An 18715-nucleotide genomic window follows, 5' to 3' on the forward strand; every position below is an offset into this window, starting at 1 on the left:
ATAGACCAAGATTACATAGTTATCGAGCATGTGGCAAGGTTGCCGTGCAGGGAGATATGCCCCCCCCCCCGCTCCCCTCATGAACTAAACATCTCCTTTCTTCTCTCAAACATCAGTCAGGGCCCTACTGCAGGCCAGGCTCACATTGTCATACTTGGTCATCACTCAACTCTGTAGGGTCCGTGCAGTGGCCCCTATTTTGCCAATGCGGTACCTGAGGCTTGGTGATCTTCACTAACTGCCCAAGATCTCTCTGTCCTGATAGCGTCAAGCCGAGATCATAGCTACGTCTGCTTCACACCTGCTTCTCTGAGGCTCTCCACACGTGCATCCTTGGCATTCAGGCCTCAGCTCAGACGGGAACTCTCTCCATCTAAAGAGGCCCCCTCTGCCACCGCGCTTCCTTTCATGGCACTAATCCTCCCTGCCAGGACAGCCCCAGCTTCTTCTTCATCTGCCGCTCTCCCCCAGCTCCACGAGGCAAGGACCTCTCTGGTCTCCTTTACTGCCCTGTCCGTGATGCTCCAAGCAGAGCCTGGGACACGGAAACCCCCAGCAAACGGTTGCTTCGTGAACAAAGCCATCTGGCTGGCCCCTACGCCCGGCCCTCTCCACTCTCCTGGTATAGCGCAAGCTGGTGGCCAGTGGCCCCTGGGAGCTTGTGAGGAGCCCCCTGGTGACTGCAGACTGACTTTCTGAGTCCAGAACTTTCTGGGCTTCTCATGGGTCAGGGCAAGCAATTGCATAGATTTTCATTTCTGCTTCAGTAAAAGGACTGTCCAGCAACATTCTATGTGACGACCATTTGAGATCCATAAATGAATAGTTTTCACAACTTACGTTTCTGGATGATTCAGATTCACTCTTCTTTCTACTCTCGAGTCAGCCTTAGGGTTGCACCCACCTCTCGGATGCGCATCCTTGCAGAGCGTGGGAAGCTCACTGTTGTCAGCAAGCACTGTTAGCGGTCGCTGGGAATGTTGCTCTGTGTTGGCTCTGACTTTCAATTGCTCGTATTGCTGTTTCAGTCAGTTCATGTGTACACGCTCTCTTAGTGTTTATGTTGGTTGATTGCTGTGTTTCGTGTGGTGCCACCTTAATTGTGATTTTATTCCTCTCTAACAACAATTCTTGTCCCCAAATTATTTTTTCCACTAAAAAACAGTGAGGACCATCAGTCCTAGGAAAGTGGGTCACAGTCCCGAGTGTTTGGGAAAGAATCCTTGCACCCCACCTCAGGACCTCGCATTATTCTTAACCCTACCAGACCTGAGGCCCTGACCCTAACTGTCCCCTATACCTGGGCTCCTGAGCATTAAAGAGAAAAAGTCAACATGATATAGAAAAATGTTAGTTACATGCAAACAAGTGGTTAGAATAAGATGGAACTCGGAGACATTGTAGAAAATAGGTACTAGGAAAAGTACAGAAAATTAGGTAAAGCAGTATAGCGGCAGATTCGGAAATTACCGAAAAATCGGTACAGCGGTCTGGTAGCCTTAAACCACCATTTTTTGTTTGTTTATGACAAGACATGTGCATTCCTAAAAATGGACACACTAGGGAAAATGAGGAAATTGGGTGAGGGGCACAACCCTCAGAAACATCATCAGTGATGCATAAAAGGGAATGAAAGGAAAAACATTAGCACAGTTTTACACGGCTACCTGGCTGAGAAGCATAGGTACTACAGTAAACATGGCACTTGACCTTGAAGAGACCTGGCCTTTGCTCATGGAAGTGGCCGTAGGAAGGGTTGCGGCTTGTGCGTTATTGTGAACGGGTGGAAGGAGGGTGGTCTGAACGGGATGGAAAGTTGTAGCCACAGGTGCAGTGGGTGCAGCTCCTAACAAGGTGGACTGAGGAGCTGGTAGATGTGTGAGGTGTGCACGTGTGCACGTGTTGTACATTCCTAAATGGCTCACTTCAGATGGGCACAGTTTCCTGCCGTCGCCCAGTATTTCTCAGCGAGGCAATTTTGCATAAGCAAATGGGAAATTCCTGTCATCCTCGAATTATTCCCTCATATGTTAGTTGTGTTGGAACAAGCTCATATATTAAAAACAAGTGTCCTAGCAGAACTGGCTGTACCTGATTGACTTTCATCCTCCCCTTGTTTGTTCAGACTGGACCAAGAGGATTGAGTACCAGCCTGGCTCGGGGAGTGTGCCCCTGTTCCCCAGCATCCGCCTGGAGACGTGCGATGGGGCCGTGTCCTCCATCCAGATCACCACGGAGCTGCAGACCAATTACATTGGGAAGGGATGTGACCGGGAGACCTACTCGGAGAAATCCCTTCAGAAACTGTGTGGTAGGTTTCCCCCTGTGGGGGGGTTCTTTAATTAACTGCTTTTAAATGATATATACAAAGCATATCTGATTATATTATGAGGGCATCAGCCCTTCCCACCGCATTGTGACTCCTGGATGAATATTGAGTTTATTTAGTGTGGTTAAAGGGTCAGAAGGCACAGCTTTTGGCATCAGGCACACCTGATCTGACCCCGCCATTTACCCATTGTGTGGGCAAGGGAGGTGACAAAGCCGCTATTCTTTATCAGTAAAAGGGGGATTAATGACACAATGTGTTCCAGAGCACCTAGCGCAGGTCCTGAAGAAATACGGCTTTCCTTCCGCTGTGTTGGTTTATAGAGGCACCTGACAACATGAAGGGTGCTGTCAGTTACCTGGGGAGAGGTTGGCCTCCTCCCCCACAGGACCAGCTACATCATTTGCAGGGCCCAGTGCAAATGAAAATGTGGGACCCTTATGCAAAAAAAAATCCTGAAGAATTTTAATAATAAAACCGCAAAGCATTCAACCAAGCTGTGGGTTCTGCAGCTGCTCAGGTCGAATGCCGGTAAAGCCCGGCCTGGCTGCCCACATCAGAGAAGAAGGGCTTGGGTGGCGGAGGGGTGGGCAAAGTGAAGGTGTCCAAGTGTGGGGGAGGGGCCTACCTCTGTGAGCGGGGAGATGGTGCCACAGGAAGGAGCAGGCCGGGAACTAGGACAGGGCTGAGAGAGGGGTTCTACCCAGGACACTTAGCTTTATTGAGCACCTACTTAGTGCAGCCTGCAAGACTCTTCACATGCATCACTTTATTGACTTCTCTCATCCTCACTGTGAGAAGGGTGTTATTCACCAACTTTAGAGATGGAACATGTGAGGCCCAGAGAGGAAACATGACTTTTCAAGGTCACACAGACAGAGCCGGAATGGGAAGATGGGCCTCTCAGAAGGAAAGACTCCTTAGCTCGGAATCTGAGATGCTAGGCCAGGCCTTGGGAGCTAGGATGGTGGCCTGTGCAGTCAGCCTGTGGAATGAGAGATTGCTCAGGATGGTGGGAATGGTCCCGTAGACAGGGTGAATGAGACTGTTGATGTGTTGATGGGCCTCTTTCATCCCCACCCGAATACGTATGTGTTATTTCTTCTTTGTTCTCTTCAAAAACGCTCAGGAACTCACTTTGACTCTGAAGCAGTGCTATGGGGAGCTTAGTCTTGCACCAGGCCTGTATTTGGGGCAACTACATTTCCACAAAGGAATGGGGGCTCCTGAGCACAGGCTAGCCTGCCACCCCCTCCTGGGGGTCCCTCCACTACTATCTTTGGAACATTTTCCCCCATCAACATTGTTACACACACACACACACACACACACACACCTACACCTTCATCAAAATTGCTGGTTGCCCTAAGAGCCAAGTGCAACTTTTGAAACTGAAGGTGAAATAAACCCTGCTTGGGCATCACCGTGTTCCATTTATTATGTCACCAGGCCGGCAAGGAAGGCCTGCGGGAACACAGACTTCTCCAGAACGATGTAGCTGAGCAGGGACATCACCACATCCCAAACAGCTCTTGCAAAAATGGATGTAAGGGGCCCGCAACATTCAGAAAACTGCCTCCAGTCCTCTCCCCCGCTCTGGGGACAGAGAAGCCACCCCAGACAACATCTTACTTTGAATGAATATCCCATTTCACTCCCTGTGCACCTAAATGATCACCTAAATTATGAGTCCATTCGACCCCGCGCCACCCTCTGGGTTACAGCCATTTCCTAAACTCCTCCAGGTTGCAAGGCGATGATGGAATCGGCTTGTTAAAGATCAGGTGGGCCCAAGGGCACACACTTGTGATTTGATCTTGAATGCTGCTGGGAGAGATGAGGAGATATGGAGAGTGAGAAGGATTTCCTGTGGGAAGAAACTTTAGCACAAAATTGCATCTGGTGTTAACACAGCTCATTCCCCTGGGCTGCCAGCTCGCCTTGCAGGGGGACAGGTTAATTCAGCCAAGAAAGCAGTTTCCCTAAGGTGCATGCAAGATTACCTGGTGCTCAGAGAGACCCTTTGTTGAGAGAAACACGCATGTCTTTTTGGTGACCTTCCTGATAGTGCCACCCTCCGCGCTGATGGGAACTCTGTCTGAGTAGCCCTCATGGGCAGGGCCACGCCAGCCTCCCTGTTCTGTGACTGGATCTTGAATTCCGCTGAGGAGCTCAGGAAAAAGGGCAGAGGCAAATGAGTGGGACTCAGATGCCCATCTGGTGTGAGAATCTCCTTCAGAAGGAGGCCGCTCATCAGGCCCCGTGGTTTCTGCCAGCGAGGGAAACGCAGGCTGGTGGCTCTCAAGTGGAGCCTGGTTGTCGTCTCTGACCCCTGCGGGAACCCGAGGTGCCGGAGACAAGCCTCTGTGTGCCTTCAGTGGATGGTAGGCGAGTTTCTTACAGGGTCTCTCAACCAGGGAACTTCCATGGCACCGTTGGCCTCAGCATTCATGCATATTTTATTCTACAAACCTTTATTGACTTTGGGTGGAAACAGGGAGACCAATTAGGATGTTATCGCCACAGTCTGAGAAAGAAATAATGAGTTCGGAACCAGGGCAGTGGCAGTCGGGATGAATTTTAGACAAGAGTTAGGAGGCCAAATCAGCAAGATTTAACGATTCATTGGCTGTCAGGAGTGAGAAAGAAGGCGTCTAAGATGACTCCGGGATGAGCATCTAGCTGGACGAGGGTGCCTCCCAGGAGAGCCAGGAACCCAGGGCAGGAGCAGAGTTAGGGGGCCATGGTGGCAGGCACCTGTGGAACCTCCAGGTGCGGTGCCTCGCTCTAGCCTTACCCTCGACCCTCCTGAAGACCTGCTTCCACCTGCCCATCATCCTCACGGCCCATTTCCTCCTGATGTTCTGCCTCTTCTTGGCCAGCATGGCTCCTTTATCCCCGCGCCTGGCTTGTTCCCATCCCTAAGGCTCATTCGTGTTTCCTTCTGCTAGGACGCTCTCTCTCCCCCTTCATCATTCTAAACCCTTCCCTTTAGTCAGCATTCTCCTGCCCTCTGTGGTCACTGCGGGGGCTGTCCTGGGGTCCTGCCCTTGTGCCTTTGAATTCCTGCATCTCTTCTAGGATGCTGTGGTTGTGCAGGGACCCAGGCAGGGGTGTCTCCTCAGAGGAACGTGGATGTCTGGTCATTGCCCACCTGCTTCCTCCGCCTGCAGCCTCGGCTCCATGAGGAGCAGTGATAGAATCCTGGTTAGGGGGAGTCAGACAGTAACTGCACAAAGCCTGCTGTCAGGAGGGACCTGGCAGGTGCAGCAGCACTTGAAATGGCCTCTCTGTTTTTTTGTTTGTTTTCATCTATCTTTATTGTTCAAAGTATGACCTATGTCCTCTTTTTTTTCATTGACCCCTTCTAACCCAAACCCACCCCCCACCCCGGCCTTCACCACGCTATTGTCTGTGTCCATGGATTATGCATATTGCATATACGTTCTTTGGTTGATCTCTTCCCACCCACCACCCACCACCGACCCCTGCCTTCCCTCTGAGATTGCACAGTCTTTGTTCCCAGTGAAGTGCTGGGAGGCAGGCGTATTGCTGCCTGAGGTTTGTACCCTGAGACTCTCCCACTCCACCTTGAAGTAAAAGTAATCAGGGCCCCGAGCCCGTGCCCCCTTCATCTTGTGGGGCTGGACGTAGTCCCTGCTGCCCTTGCTTTGTAAAGAGCCAGGCTTCTGGGAGAAGTTGGGCAAATTGCGTATCACTTCCTCTTAATTCCGAGATTTAAGATGGAGGTCTCTGCCGTCTCAGCACCTGGCTTTCCGGAGGTGAAGTGTCACGGAACTGCCCTGAGTATGAAACGCGTGGGGAAGCCTTTGGGAAGACCTCTTGGCCAAATTAAATCTGACATTAACGGCGGCCCGAGAAGAGGCCTGCTTCGCTGACCCTCAGTCACTGCGTATTACGGTAAATAGAAAAGCAGATTGTGCCGCCCCCGAGGCCAGGGGCGGCTCCTCCTCGGGGTCACAGGCCTGCTGGCAGCGGCGGCACCTCCCGCACCCGTCACCCCGCAGCTCTTTTGTGCGTGGAGGCGTGAACTGGGAGGACAGGTCTTGTTGAAGGAAAGGCCGCAGGATAAGAGCTATTAAATCAAGCGATGAATCTCTCAGAGCAGCTCAGGTCACTGGACATTAAGTTGTTCTCAGAATTCACACACTTTCATAGAGGACCCATTCATTCATTTAAGTATTTGTTAATTCAGCAAGTATCTGTGGAGTGTCCACATGCTGTACCTCTTGAGGTTTTGTAAGGTCAGAAGACCACTTAATTCAGGCTCCCGGGGAAGGCAGACGTGCTGAAAACTACACGTGGCAGCTTAATAGCTCACCGAGACTCACCGACAGAGGCTTTATACCCCCAGAATGGCCCAACTGCAGGGAGCTGTAGTCTCCAGCGCACCCCTAAAAAGCCGGGGCTTCCAAGGGACAGTGTTGGTCCCCTAATCGTAGCCTATGCTTCTATTCCCAGAGGACTGAAGTGGGCCTCTGACTTTAAGGAAAACTTGTGCGCACCCTTTGGGAATCTGATTCAATCACGAATCATACAGCAGCCAAAAGCTGCACACACCGACTCACGGATGACGACCGTGAGCAGTGAGTTCCTCTCCAGATAGTCCTATTTCTTTGAGGTGTTTTAGGCAGCTACCATACAGCATGCCCCCTCTCCTGGGGAGAAGGTTTTTGTCTGCAGTGACCTTCCCCAGGCTGGTCAGCAACTGGTTATCTGTGGTCCTGCTCCAGGAACCTGGCTGACCGCTCATCCAAAGCCCGGCTTGTTTCACCTAGAGATCCTGGGCCCTGGAGGAACCCCTCTTGTCTAGGATTCCAGAGGTACAATGATAGTGTGATTGTAGGAACCATAGATTTGAGCTCCTGAGAGGACACTAGAAAATCATCCATGTCCACACTGAAGGTATGCAGATGGAGAAATGGGAATTATAGCTGCTGAAGGCACCCAAGTGGATTATCAGTCAGGGTAGCAGGTTATGCTGCAGTCGCAGATGACCCCAAAATCTCATTGGCTTAAAATAACCAGGGTTTACTTACTGTTTCTACCCCCTGTTTTTCTTGGGTTGACTGTGACTCTGTTCCATGCTAGCTTCCCGCTGGGATCAGGCTAAAGGAACAGCCTTTCCTGGAGCGTTGTGGCTCTCATGGCACATGGAAGAGACACATGGTGAACCATGGACTGGCTCTCAGAGCATCTGCCCTGATATGGTACATGTCACTTGCACTCACATTTCGTTGGTCAGAGCAGGTCACATGGCCAAGTGATATCAGTGGGTCAGAGAAGCCTGTTGAGAGCAGGATGCACCCTCCCACCATGCAGTCCTAAAAGGGCGTTTGTCAAGAGAGCCTCCCCACTTTCCCTGAGACTCTCTATCCCTGGACTGCTCCACCCACCAAAAATAAAAGACTTTCTACTGCGTCTCTAAAGGTCGGGCCCATTTCTGCCTACTTCATTGCTGCATTTTCACCACGGTACCTGGCATAACTTAGACGTTACACAAACATTTATTGAAATAATGTGGAGATGATATTGCCATTCGTGAGAAGGAGGCCTCTGTCCTTGATTACAATGGTTCTTCTCCCCTGAGACCTTCCCGCTTAACCTCATCCTTTCCCGTGCTGTGGTGGACCATGAGGAGGCATGTCAATCACTATTGCCACAGTCCCAGCTGGAGATGCTAAGGATTCTCTGCCCTCACCAAGACCATCCGGAGCAGAATGCAAACCTTTCAATTAAGAAGTCCAGACAGTGACAACTGCCCCCAGATTCATTTGGGTTCTCACATCACAGTGTACCCTGGAGTCTGCCTCATTCACCCCCAGCTCTATCGCTGGCTCAGAGAAGCTTCCACATCCTGAGAGGGCTCAGGGACCTTGAATCAGACCTCACCTCTGCTTCCCAGCCCTCCGTGCCTCATCACCACCGCAGCTGCTATGCTCAAGATCAGTGTGGCCTCTCAGCTGAGTCCCAGGGACTTTGTGGAAGAGTCCCAAGGAGCATCTGAAATACACGCAAATGTGCAGACGATGCCATACCATCTTTGCAAGTGATGCATCCATTTACCCACTGCTCTCCATGGAATCCCTTGGGGAGATGAGTGAGAGAGACAACAACTTTGGGAGAAGGCACATCTCTATTTGTTTAATTGCATGGAGAAAAGAAATACAAGATGTTGAGTTTGCAGGAATCTGCACCATCTGCTTAAATGCAGCTTGATGCTTCCTTCCCTGTAGGCAACATCTGTGGATGCGGCAGGGTGGCCTGCTGCTCCCCGCACCAGGGAAGACAAGGGAGCTCTGCATGGATGGCCTTGCAGGTCATACACTGTCTTCAACGTGCCCCTCTGTGGACAGCGGCCTGCATAGGGAGCCGGGTCCCAGGTGACTGGGCTATGCTTGACAGGAGACTCTACTATGTGGTAGAAAGAACATCAGCTAGGTGTCTGAGGGCGGGGCCTGCCTCCAGCCTGCTGTGTGGCTATGTGAGCTCGGTTGTTTTCCTTCCCTGGGCCTCAGTTTCCATGTTTGTAAAATGTGCAGAAGGTTCTAAGGTTCCCATGCAGGTTCAGTGACATGATGTGTGGGAGGTCAAAGGGGAGAGGAAAGAACTGGAAAGTCTGGTGATGTGCCTACTCCCTAGCTGGGTGTGATCCTGGGCTCGCTGAGCTTCAGGGTTCTTATCTGCAAACTGGAATTAATAGTATTAACTGCATAGCTGAGTAACTGAGAAAAAGCACTGAAGTACTTAATTCTGGTCTGGCACTCAGTGCCCCAAAAAGTTTCCTAGGGAAATGATAATAAAGACCTGTAACTATGAAAAACCAAGCACTATATGTATAGGATATATGTATAGGATAATCCTGACCAGGGCTGGCCTTTGGCAAATGCGACCAATTTTGCCTCCCAATCTCTTTATGTCTTACCCCCATCACCTCACACCTGTACCTACATTGCACCTCTCTTCCTCTATGCAAACCTGTTTGGGAGGAAATTACAGGCAGCCCCTTCACTAGTCGAAGGTGCTAATTGCAGTGTGGATTCTATAGGAACATTTGCTGAACGACAGCAAGGTCCTTAGACAAAAAGAAGCCTCAAGTTATAGAGTTCTGATCCCTGGCAGTCCCCACCCTGGCCCCACTGTGTGCTGGCCACCCACACACCTCCGCACTGGGCCCTGATACATGGTGTTGGCTGCATTGGCTGGAGCCAGAAGTCAAGAGCCCTGAGTCCTCAGCCTGTGTCTCCCTGGCTGCCTGAAGTTTCAGGAACCGACACACACTCTGTGTGTGCCCCAGTCGGCAGGCTGTCTTCATGCTGAACAAATCCTAGTGTCAGAGCCAACTTAATTATGGATCAAAGAAACTGTTGCCATGTTGCACTAGTCCAGGGGTTCTAAGAACCTGTTCCAAAGACCATGTATGTCCCAAATCACTCCAAGTCTTAGCCTGTTACCACCTTGGTAGCTTTCTTTCATTCAAATAGCTCTGGAGTGTGATATCCCTTAAGGCTTTGTTAGTCATTAAAACATTAGTCTTGCCCTAGCTGGTTTGGCTCAGTGGATAGAGCATCAGCATGAGGACTGAAGGGTCTCAGGATCGATTCTGGTCAAGGGCACATGCTCGAGTTGCAGGCTTGATCCCCAGTAGGGGCATGCAGAAGGCAGCCAATCAATGATTCTCTCTCACCATTAATGTTTCTATCTCTCTCCCTTCATCGCCCTTCCTCTCTGAAATCAATGTGTGTGTGTGTGTGTGTGTGTGTGTGTGTGTGTGTGTGTGTATTAAAAAAAAATCAGTCCGAATTAACAGATAGGTAAAATAGATACCAAAGGAGGCTCTAGTGGAATGGGATGAGAGGAAATATTGATGAGAGATGTGGGGCATGGACAATAGGCTGGATGGGCAGGCTCACAGGAGCACTGGGTAAATAGCCAGAAGCATCTCTTGGAGGCACTAGATGGGAGGAAAGGCAGTTAGTTATACACATTAATGCAGTGTCTACTGTGTGTCAGACTTGGTACCAACCAAACACTCTCGGAAATATGCATGTAAATAATGCAGTCAACACTGCCCACATTTGCCCTGGATACACATAAGCCACAAGGTGATGAATTGGGAGACCGAACTCTTCCACACTCTCAGACTCTGCGGTTCTCAGAGGCCTCTCCAAGGTGAGCCTCTCACAGTGCTGAAGAGAGCATACTTTTCACACAGCAGACCTTTCGATTGCAAGCCAATGGGTGCTCAACCTCAGGCCCAACGATCTGTTCCAAGGCTGGAGGCAAAACTGGCTGCAAAGAAGTATATTGGTTTCCAATATGGCACTTTCCTGAGGGACACTCAAGGGTCATTTTAACTCTAGGAGATGTTTGTGGTTGTTAACTTTGGAGCCCAACCCTTAGGCTCTGATATGCAGAATTCAGAAGTCCATGATTTTTTACAAATAGCAGGTAATACACCCAACCACTGTCCATCAAACTCATCAGCATTTATAACTAACTGGTCAGCCCTGAGCCAGGAGACAGCTCCACACCGGTGGCCCCCAGCATCGTGCACACCTTAGATTCCCTGCCTCCTACTTCCTGACAGTATCAGGAAGCCCCCTGCCCCCCTCCTTCCTCAGTAGCTGAGCCTTGCTCCCGTGTGGAACGTACGGATGTGGAGAACATAAGGATGTGGCAGCATTTGAGCTTTAATAGGAAGTCAGTGGAGGCCCAAGGATTATCCCACTCACCTCAGCTCCACCCTCCACAAAGTTGCAGGTGTGATTCTCCTAAGACACAAGGTTGCCCTTACACTACCACTGCTTCAGGTTAAGCCCATGCATTAGCCTGGAATCATAGTGGTAGCAGAAATAATAATAATTATTATTATAATGATAAAGTTATAGCTAACATAGAGTGAGCATTCACTTATGATGAGCATGCTGCTGCAAGCTCTAATGCCGTTTCTTATTCAGTCCTCACAATACCCCAGGAAGGGAGATAGTAGAAAAGGAAGTGGAACATCAGAAAGGTTAAGTGACTTGTGCACAGTAACAAGACTATAAGTCATTCTGCCAGGCATCAAATTCTGACTTCAGAACTCAACCATTATACCATTTGGCCTAAACAAATCCTATATAATAAAAGGCTAGTATGCAAATCGACCAAAAGGCGGAAAGACTGGTGGCTATGACACACACTAAACACCAGGGGGCAGATGCTCAATGCAGGAGCTGCCCCTGGTGGTCAGTGCGCTCCCACAGGAGGAGTGCCTCTCAGCCAGAAGCCAGGCTCAGGGCTGGCAAGTGCAGCAGCAGTGGTGGGAGTGTTTCCCGCCTCCACGGCAGTGCTAAGGATATCCAACTGACAGCAGGCCTAAGCCATCAGTTGGACATCCCCCAAGGGTTCCCAGATTGTGAGAGGGCGCAGGCTGGGCTGAGGGGACCCCCTCCCTGAGTGCACGAATTTCATGCACTGGGCCTCTAGTGGTTGTATAAAAAGGAAGAAAAAAAAGTGTGGTGAGTACAAAGTGGCTTACACTCCTCATGGGATCAGGACCTAGACCTTCCTCTCACGGCCCTGACCACACTGTATCACAGTCATCTGACCACTTGTTGGTCCTGTGCTCCTCCAGGTCAGGGAGGGTGCTGATTCTCCTTTACATCACCAGCACCTGCAGGGGGTCTTGGCATCTTGTCGGTGCTCAATCAATGGCTGAACAGGTTAATGAATGGATGAGTATGTGAATGAATCCATGGATCCCAATAAACCCTGGCCTTCTCCAGGAACCTTGCCTGTTTATGAAATCCTGCAGGGGAACCCCATTTTCCTGAATTCCTCCAGCACTTCTTTCTTGTATGATAGTTCATTGCACTCTGGCTTGCCACATGCAACACTTCTCTGTGTGAGTTACTGATGCCTCCCTGAGCGGACCATAAGCATTTCCAAGTCACCTAGCTCAGGGCTGGGCCAGACCTCTGAATAAGTGCACTGAGTACAGCTGAGCCTTGAACAATGTGGGGGCTGGGGGGGCTGACCCCCAGGGCACTCAAAATTCATGTGTAACTTTTGACTTTCCAAAAACTTAACGACTGATGGCCTACTGCTGACAGCAGCCTTACCAATAACATGCATAGTTGATTAATATGTATTTTGAATGTTATATGTATTAATATTTTGTTCTTACAATAAAGAAAGCTAGCGAAAAGAAAATGTTATTAAGAAAATCATAAGAGCACCCTAACCGGTTTGGCTCAGTGGATAGAGCGTCGGCCTGCGGACTCAAGGGTCCCAGGTTCGATTCCGGTCAGAGGCATGTGCCTTGGTTGCAGGCACATACCCAGTGGGGAGTGTGCAGGAGGCAGCTGATGGATGTTTCTCTCTCATCAATGTTTCTAGCTCTCTCTATCCCAACCCCCTTCCTCTCTGTAAAAAATCAATAAAATATATATTTTTTTAAATAAGAAAAGAAAAAGAAAATCATAAGGGAGAGAAGATACATTTGCAGTATTTATTGAAAAAAATCCACATATAATTGGACCCACACAGTTCAAATCAGTGTTGTTCAAGGGTCACCTATAGCTTCTCCTGACCTAGGAGCAGAAAACAGAAGGCGAGGCCACCCACCCCCGGAGGAATGACCCTTTGCCCTTTCTGTCCCTGCCCCTGCAGGAGCCTCCTCTGGCATCATCGACCTCCTGCCGTCCCCCAGCGCTGCCTCGAACTGGACTGCGGGACTGCTGGTGGACAGCAGCGAGATGATCTTCAAGTTTGACGGCAGGCAGGGTGCCAAGGTCCCTGACGGGATTGTGCCCAAGAACTTGACGGACCAGTTCACCATCACCATGTGGATGAAACACGGCCCCAGCCCCGGCGTGAGAGCCGAGAAGGAAACCATCCTCTGCAACTCAGATAAGACTGGTGAGTCTCGCCCGGCCCTTCGGTGCTGCCTGTGGTGTCCCCGCAGGTTAGGCAGAGACGCAGCCCCCGAAGATGTGGGAGAAAGGCAGGGGCGAGAGAGGGGCCCTGGGAAAGGCTTCTGGTCTCTCTGGGCTCAGGGAAGAGTAGGACCAGGAAAGGGGGAAAGTAGATGTGCAGACACAAAGAAGGCAAAAGCTGGCTCTGGGGTTGGTGGTTTCCACGGGGTTCTTCAGAGCCCCAACCTCCCAGAAGCAGCTTGGGGCTGCTAGACGCGAGACGGGTGGGGGTGCACCCTTACCTCACGCAAAGCTGCGCCATCTTCGTTGTATTATACACAGGGGTGGGCACAGGAGGTTACAGCAGTGAGTACAGTAAAGCTATTGTAATCATCGTCACCTGCATGTCCTTTTCCACGAGAGCACCTGTAAACCTCCTTTTGCCCACCCCTGTATAGTAAGACTTCCAGACGTTTATTTTCAATAATAGGGCCCTGGCGCTTTAAATGAGCAGTTTGAATGCCCGTGCCCTACATAATAATGATGGCTAGCCTGTGTTAGGCCTTTTCAGCATGCCGCTGTGCAAGGCAGTGCACAGCGTGGTGGTTAAAAACTCTCTACCGCTTATTGGCTGTGTGACCTTTGGCAAGTTGTCAACCCCTCTGTGCCTCACTTTCCTGTCTATAAAGTGGGCACTAGAGCATTGTCTACCTTGCAGGGTTTGGTGAGGATTAAGTGACGTAGTGCATGTGTAGTGCTTTAGAAAGTGCCTGGCATACAGGAGTGCAATCTGTGTTAGCTGTTACTCCCCTCGCCAGGGTCTCACATCTCCACAAACAAGTTTATAAAAGCATTGCGGTGTTTCCCATTTTTAAGGGTCAGGAAACCTCCCTGACAAGTTCAGTAACCTGTTATACAGCCAGTAAGTATCAGAACTAGAATGTTAGCCTCAAGCAAGCAGGCCACACGCGCGGCCAGCAGGCCACACACCTTGTTTATGCGGCCCGCCGGCCATGAGTTTGACATGCTTGGTAGAGTTAGCTAATTCTAATCCTGTGCTCTTGTCAGTACACCTCACATGCAACCACACGCACACGCGTGCACACACACACACACACACAAACTGATATCTTATGCAAAGTTTACAACTCCATCTTAAACTATAATTTCATAATTTCCCATTTCAAATACTGCTTTTGTTAAGTTACCCCAAATACATAACCACAGCAACGGGAAGACAGTAGAGAAGGATGGCTGGCAGCTCAGTCTCTGCTGATGGACAGCCAGGGTTTGTAGGGTGTGACCTTTGAGAAGCTGCTAAGCTCTCTGGGCCTGTTTCCCCGGTCACCTGCTCACTCGCCCCTCATTGGTGGGGCATGTGCCGTGTGGAATATTTCTGTGCGGGCTCTATCGTAACTGTGAGGTCAAAAGACTCCTCCTCCCACCCAGTGGGTGTTATCTGGTGGCTACAGGGCATCATGGCTGGGATCCATGGCATGAAACTTTCTAAGCAGGAAAGGAAGTTTCTATGTCAGGAAAGGAAAAAGCCCCACCCATCGTCTGTGCATGGAGGAGAGAGGGTTGAAAGTCACAGAACTCTGTGTGATGTTGGAAAATCAATCTGTCCCCTCCTGCTAGCAACTAAAGGTGAGAGAGCACCCCCTCCCTGCACGGAGATCAGAGAAGGAGATGTGCCTGGTGGCCCCCCTGTCAAGCCTGATGAAATAAAAGCCCGGAACTGAGGAGAAACCAGCTAGGTTAAAGGATCCCAGAGTGAATGATTGATTGTCAGAGGGCTCCCTTAACTCTCTCAGGAGTATATGTACCAAAAATAAATAAATAAAACCTGCTAGCCTAAGTAAGTTTTATTGGGGGTCTGATTCAGCATCCGAGCTTAGGGTAGGTTGATATCTAAAGCCCAAATGACATCTTGGGAGTTTTACTGTGGGCTTTCTTGGAACTTCCTCTTGCATTTCAATGAGCTCCGCCATGTATGTTCTAGAACATTCCTCAGAACCAATTGTAAAGGAGAGACTGGAATGCCAGTGTCCTTGGAGGTGTGCTAAATGATGTGGCGGGAAGACTCCTCTGCTGAGACTGACACTGACACAGGGACCCTCTCCCCCCCAAACCCTCGCTCTGTCTGCAGAAATGAACCGGCACCACTACGCCCTGTACGTGCACAACTGCCGCCTGGTCTTCCTCCTGCGCAAGGACTTCGACCAGGCTGACACCTTCCGCCCAGCCGAGTTCCACTGGAAGCTGGACCAGGTATGGCTCGCCCATGGCCCGTCGCCCCTGCGCATCCCTTTGCCGGGGTGGGCGGTGTGCTCCAGTGGTGATGGCAGTGGGTAGGCACCTCCGGGTTCTGGTCACTTGCTGACTTTTGGAAGAATTAGCTCAGGGAGACAAAGAGCATCTTAAAGTCCGGATGGAAACTGCCACCGTCAAGACCAGGCAGAAGTGGGAGGGTCAGCTAACCTGTATCTCGTCCCTTTGCTCTGCATTGAGCGCTTGGGAAGCGGTTCTCTCTCCCTTCATCCGAGGCTCACTGTGTGATCGTGGTTGGCACATCTGTGTGTCATAAATGCTCTGTGTCTCCCTCTTGGATGCTCTGTCATCTCCTTTGGATGAGGTGCAGCCTTGCTTTAGGTGGCACAGGTTGAGAGCAGGGGCCTGGGGACTTTGAAGTGAGCAGTGACATGGCGCACTGTGAGCAATACGTGCACTGTAAGCAATGGTACACTGTGAGCAATGCGTGCACTCTGAGCAACGCGTGTACTCTGAGCAATGGTACACTGTGAGCAATGCGTGTACTCTGAGCAATGCGTGTACTCTGAGCAATGCGTGTACTCTGAGCAACGCGTGTACTCTGAGCAATGCGTGTACTCTGAGCAACGCGTGTACTCTGAGCAATGCGTGTACTCTGAGCAATGCGTGTACTCTGAGCGACGCGTGCACTCTGAGCAATGGTGCACTGTGAGCAATGCGTGTACTCTGAGCAATGGTGCACTGTGAGCAATGCGTGTACTCTGAGCAATGTGTGTACTCTGAGCGACGCGTGCACTCTGAGCAATGGTACACTGTGAGCAATGCGTGTACTCTGAGCAATGCGTGTACTCTGAGCGACACGTGCACTCTGAGCAATGGTGCACTGTGAGCAATGCGTGTACTCTGAGCAATGCGTGTACTCTGAGTGACGCGTGTACCCTGAGCTATGCGTGCACTGTGAGCAATGGTGCACTGTGAGCGACGCGTGCACTGTGAGCAATGGTGCACTTGAGCAACGTGTGTACTCTGAGCAACGTGTGTACTCTGAACAACGCGTGCACTCTGAGCAACACATGCACTCTGAGCAACGCGTGCTCTCGTCTGAAGTGGAAAACTATGACTCACTTCAGAGCCTAATGACTTGTGATCACAAGGACCCCTGTGTCACGCTTGTCAATGACAAACCAAGTGTCTCGTTTGAATCAAGAGCTGTGAAGTGTCTATTTCCGACACCTGCAGGCTGAGATTGGGGAGGTGGCCCTCACTCCTCTGCGTGGCTGTGCCCCTGAAGGGGCGACTGCGCAGCAGGCCTAGAGCTGGCCCTCGGTGGGGTTTGAAGAGTGACTTTTTAAAAATGGTTTTAAATGACCCAGAGGGAGAGTGGCCAGCAGGCAGGGGAGGGGCGTGCAGAGGGGTCTGCTGAATGAAGCAGGTGGAAGGGTGCTCCGTCTGTGGCCTTCCTGCTGGGGCCTCAGCAACTCCTTCTGCTTCTTTCCTGCCCCACCCATATCCTGAGAAGACCTCCGTCTCCTTTTCTCCCTCCAAACCCGCTGTGATCCGGCCTCACCTTGGCTAGGGCTGAATGTCCCTTCATCCTTCCCCTTCTCTCTCCCTATTACCGCATCTCCCCACCCTCCCCGGGGACTACCTCAGCTCCCAGACCCCCGTGGAGCTGGCCTCAGAGAGTGTTCCTGGGCAGCGTTCCAGGAGGAATCCATTTCCACTGAGATGAGAATGACGCTGCCCCCTGGGACCCACACAGAAGCACAGGCCGACGCGCTTTCATACAGAGATTCATTGTCCCCAGGCAGCCTCTCCGTGGCGGAACATCAGACCGTGCGCTGAGGTCAGGGAGGCCACGCTTAGGGAAAGAGGTCTGAGGGACCCCAGTGGCAACTGACTAATCCACTCCCAGTAAATCCCACTTTGCTGGATCCTGGGGTTTGGAAATATGGCGCCTGATTAGTGTATGTTTCTCTGAACTAGGGATTCTCGGTCGTGCCGAAGTGATGAAATCTTAACATTGTTTATTTTATTTCCCAGCCACCTCTCAGCTACCTTCTAAATTGCCGTATGGCTTATATGAGATGTTTTTAAATACATAATATGAATTGAGATGAATGAAAATAAATTCCATATTGTGAGGGCTTTTAATAAGAACACGGATCTAGTTAGTGCCTGAGCTATGTATAGATGCCCTGCAGCATTTCCTCAGATGGGATTGAGTGGTATCGGCAAAGGAAGTCACAGGGTTTGAAAATAAAACGGAGTGAGGAAGGAGTTCTGGTTCTGCAGATAAAGATATGGCGAATCTAGGAATTCTGGAATGTGTTCCCAAAGTGGTGAATGGAAGGAGGGCTGAGATCCACTGACCATCCTGCCAGGCACGCTGTGCGCGTGAGCTCGTCCTGGTCTCTGCTACCATCCTGCCCAGTCCCACCCGAGGTCAGTGACCTGCCCAAGGCCACGCAGCACACCCTGGGAGGACCTGCCTTTTCCGTGAGGCTCTGCTGCTGCTGCTTTGGTGAGCTTGCTAATTTAAAATTTTAAATTTTTTCAATTTTTAAATTTATCTTTATTGTTCAAAGTATTACTGATATCTCCCTTTTTCCCCTGTTGACCCCCTCCACGCCACACCCTCCCAGGCCCGCACTATTGTCTGTGCCCATGGGTTATGCATATAGGCGTATAAGTTCTTTGGTTAATTCCCCGCCTCCCTTCCCTCTGAGATTCATTCGTCTGTTCCATGCTTCTATGTCTCTGGATCTATTTTGCTCATCCATTTATTGTGTTCATCTGAGTACTATCATGTGATGCTTGTCTTTCTCTGACTCGTTTATCTTGCTTAGCATAGTACTCTCCAGGTCCCTTAATGCTGTCTCAAAGAGTAAGAGATCCATCTTTTTTACAGCTGCATCGTATTCTATTGTTTAAATGTACCACAGCTTTTTTATGGGCACTTGGGCTGTTTCTAGATCTTAGCTATTGTGAATAGCGCTTCTATGAACATAAGGGTGCATATATGCTTAGGATATATTCCTACAAGTGGGATCACTGGGTCAAATGGCAGTTCCATTTTTAATTTTTTTGAGGCAACTCCTTACTGTTTTCCTTAATGGCTACACCAGTCTGCATTCCCACCAGCAGTGTACTAGGGTTCCCTTGCCTCCACATCCTCGCCAACACTTGTCGT

At 50.4% G+C, this 18715-nt stretch overlaps 1 protein-coding gene across 2 annotated transcripts in view; it reads left to right on the plus strand.

The window, feature by feature from the left end:
• Nucleotides 1-18715, plus strand: part of CLSTN2 (calsyntenin 2) — a gene marked incomplete at both ends in the record, with an annotated part of 541803 nt that overhangs the window by 457785 nt on the left and 65303 nt on the right. For both annotated transcript variants that reach the window (XM_079795724.1, XM_079795725.1), the window contains 3 exons: nucleotides 2126-2311; nucleotides 13007-13255; nucleotides 15401-15522. In XM_079795724.1, coding sequence (XP_079651850.1) covers nucleotides 2126-2311; nucleotides 13007-13255; nucleotides 15401-15522 — 557 coding nt within the window. The remainder of the gene's footprint in view (nucleotides 1-2125; nucleotides 2312-13006; nucleotides 13256-15400; nucleotides 15523-18715) is intronic.

Source organism: Cnephaeus nilssonii (assembly GCF_951640355.1).
Source record: "Cnephaeus nilssonii genome assembly, chromosome: 17".
NCBI classification, from domain to species: domain Eukaryota; kingdom Metazoa; phylum Chordata; class Mammalia; order Chiroptera; family Vespertilionidae; genus Cnephaeus; species Cnephaeus nilssonii.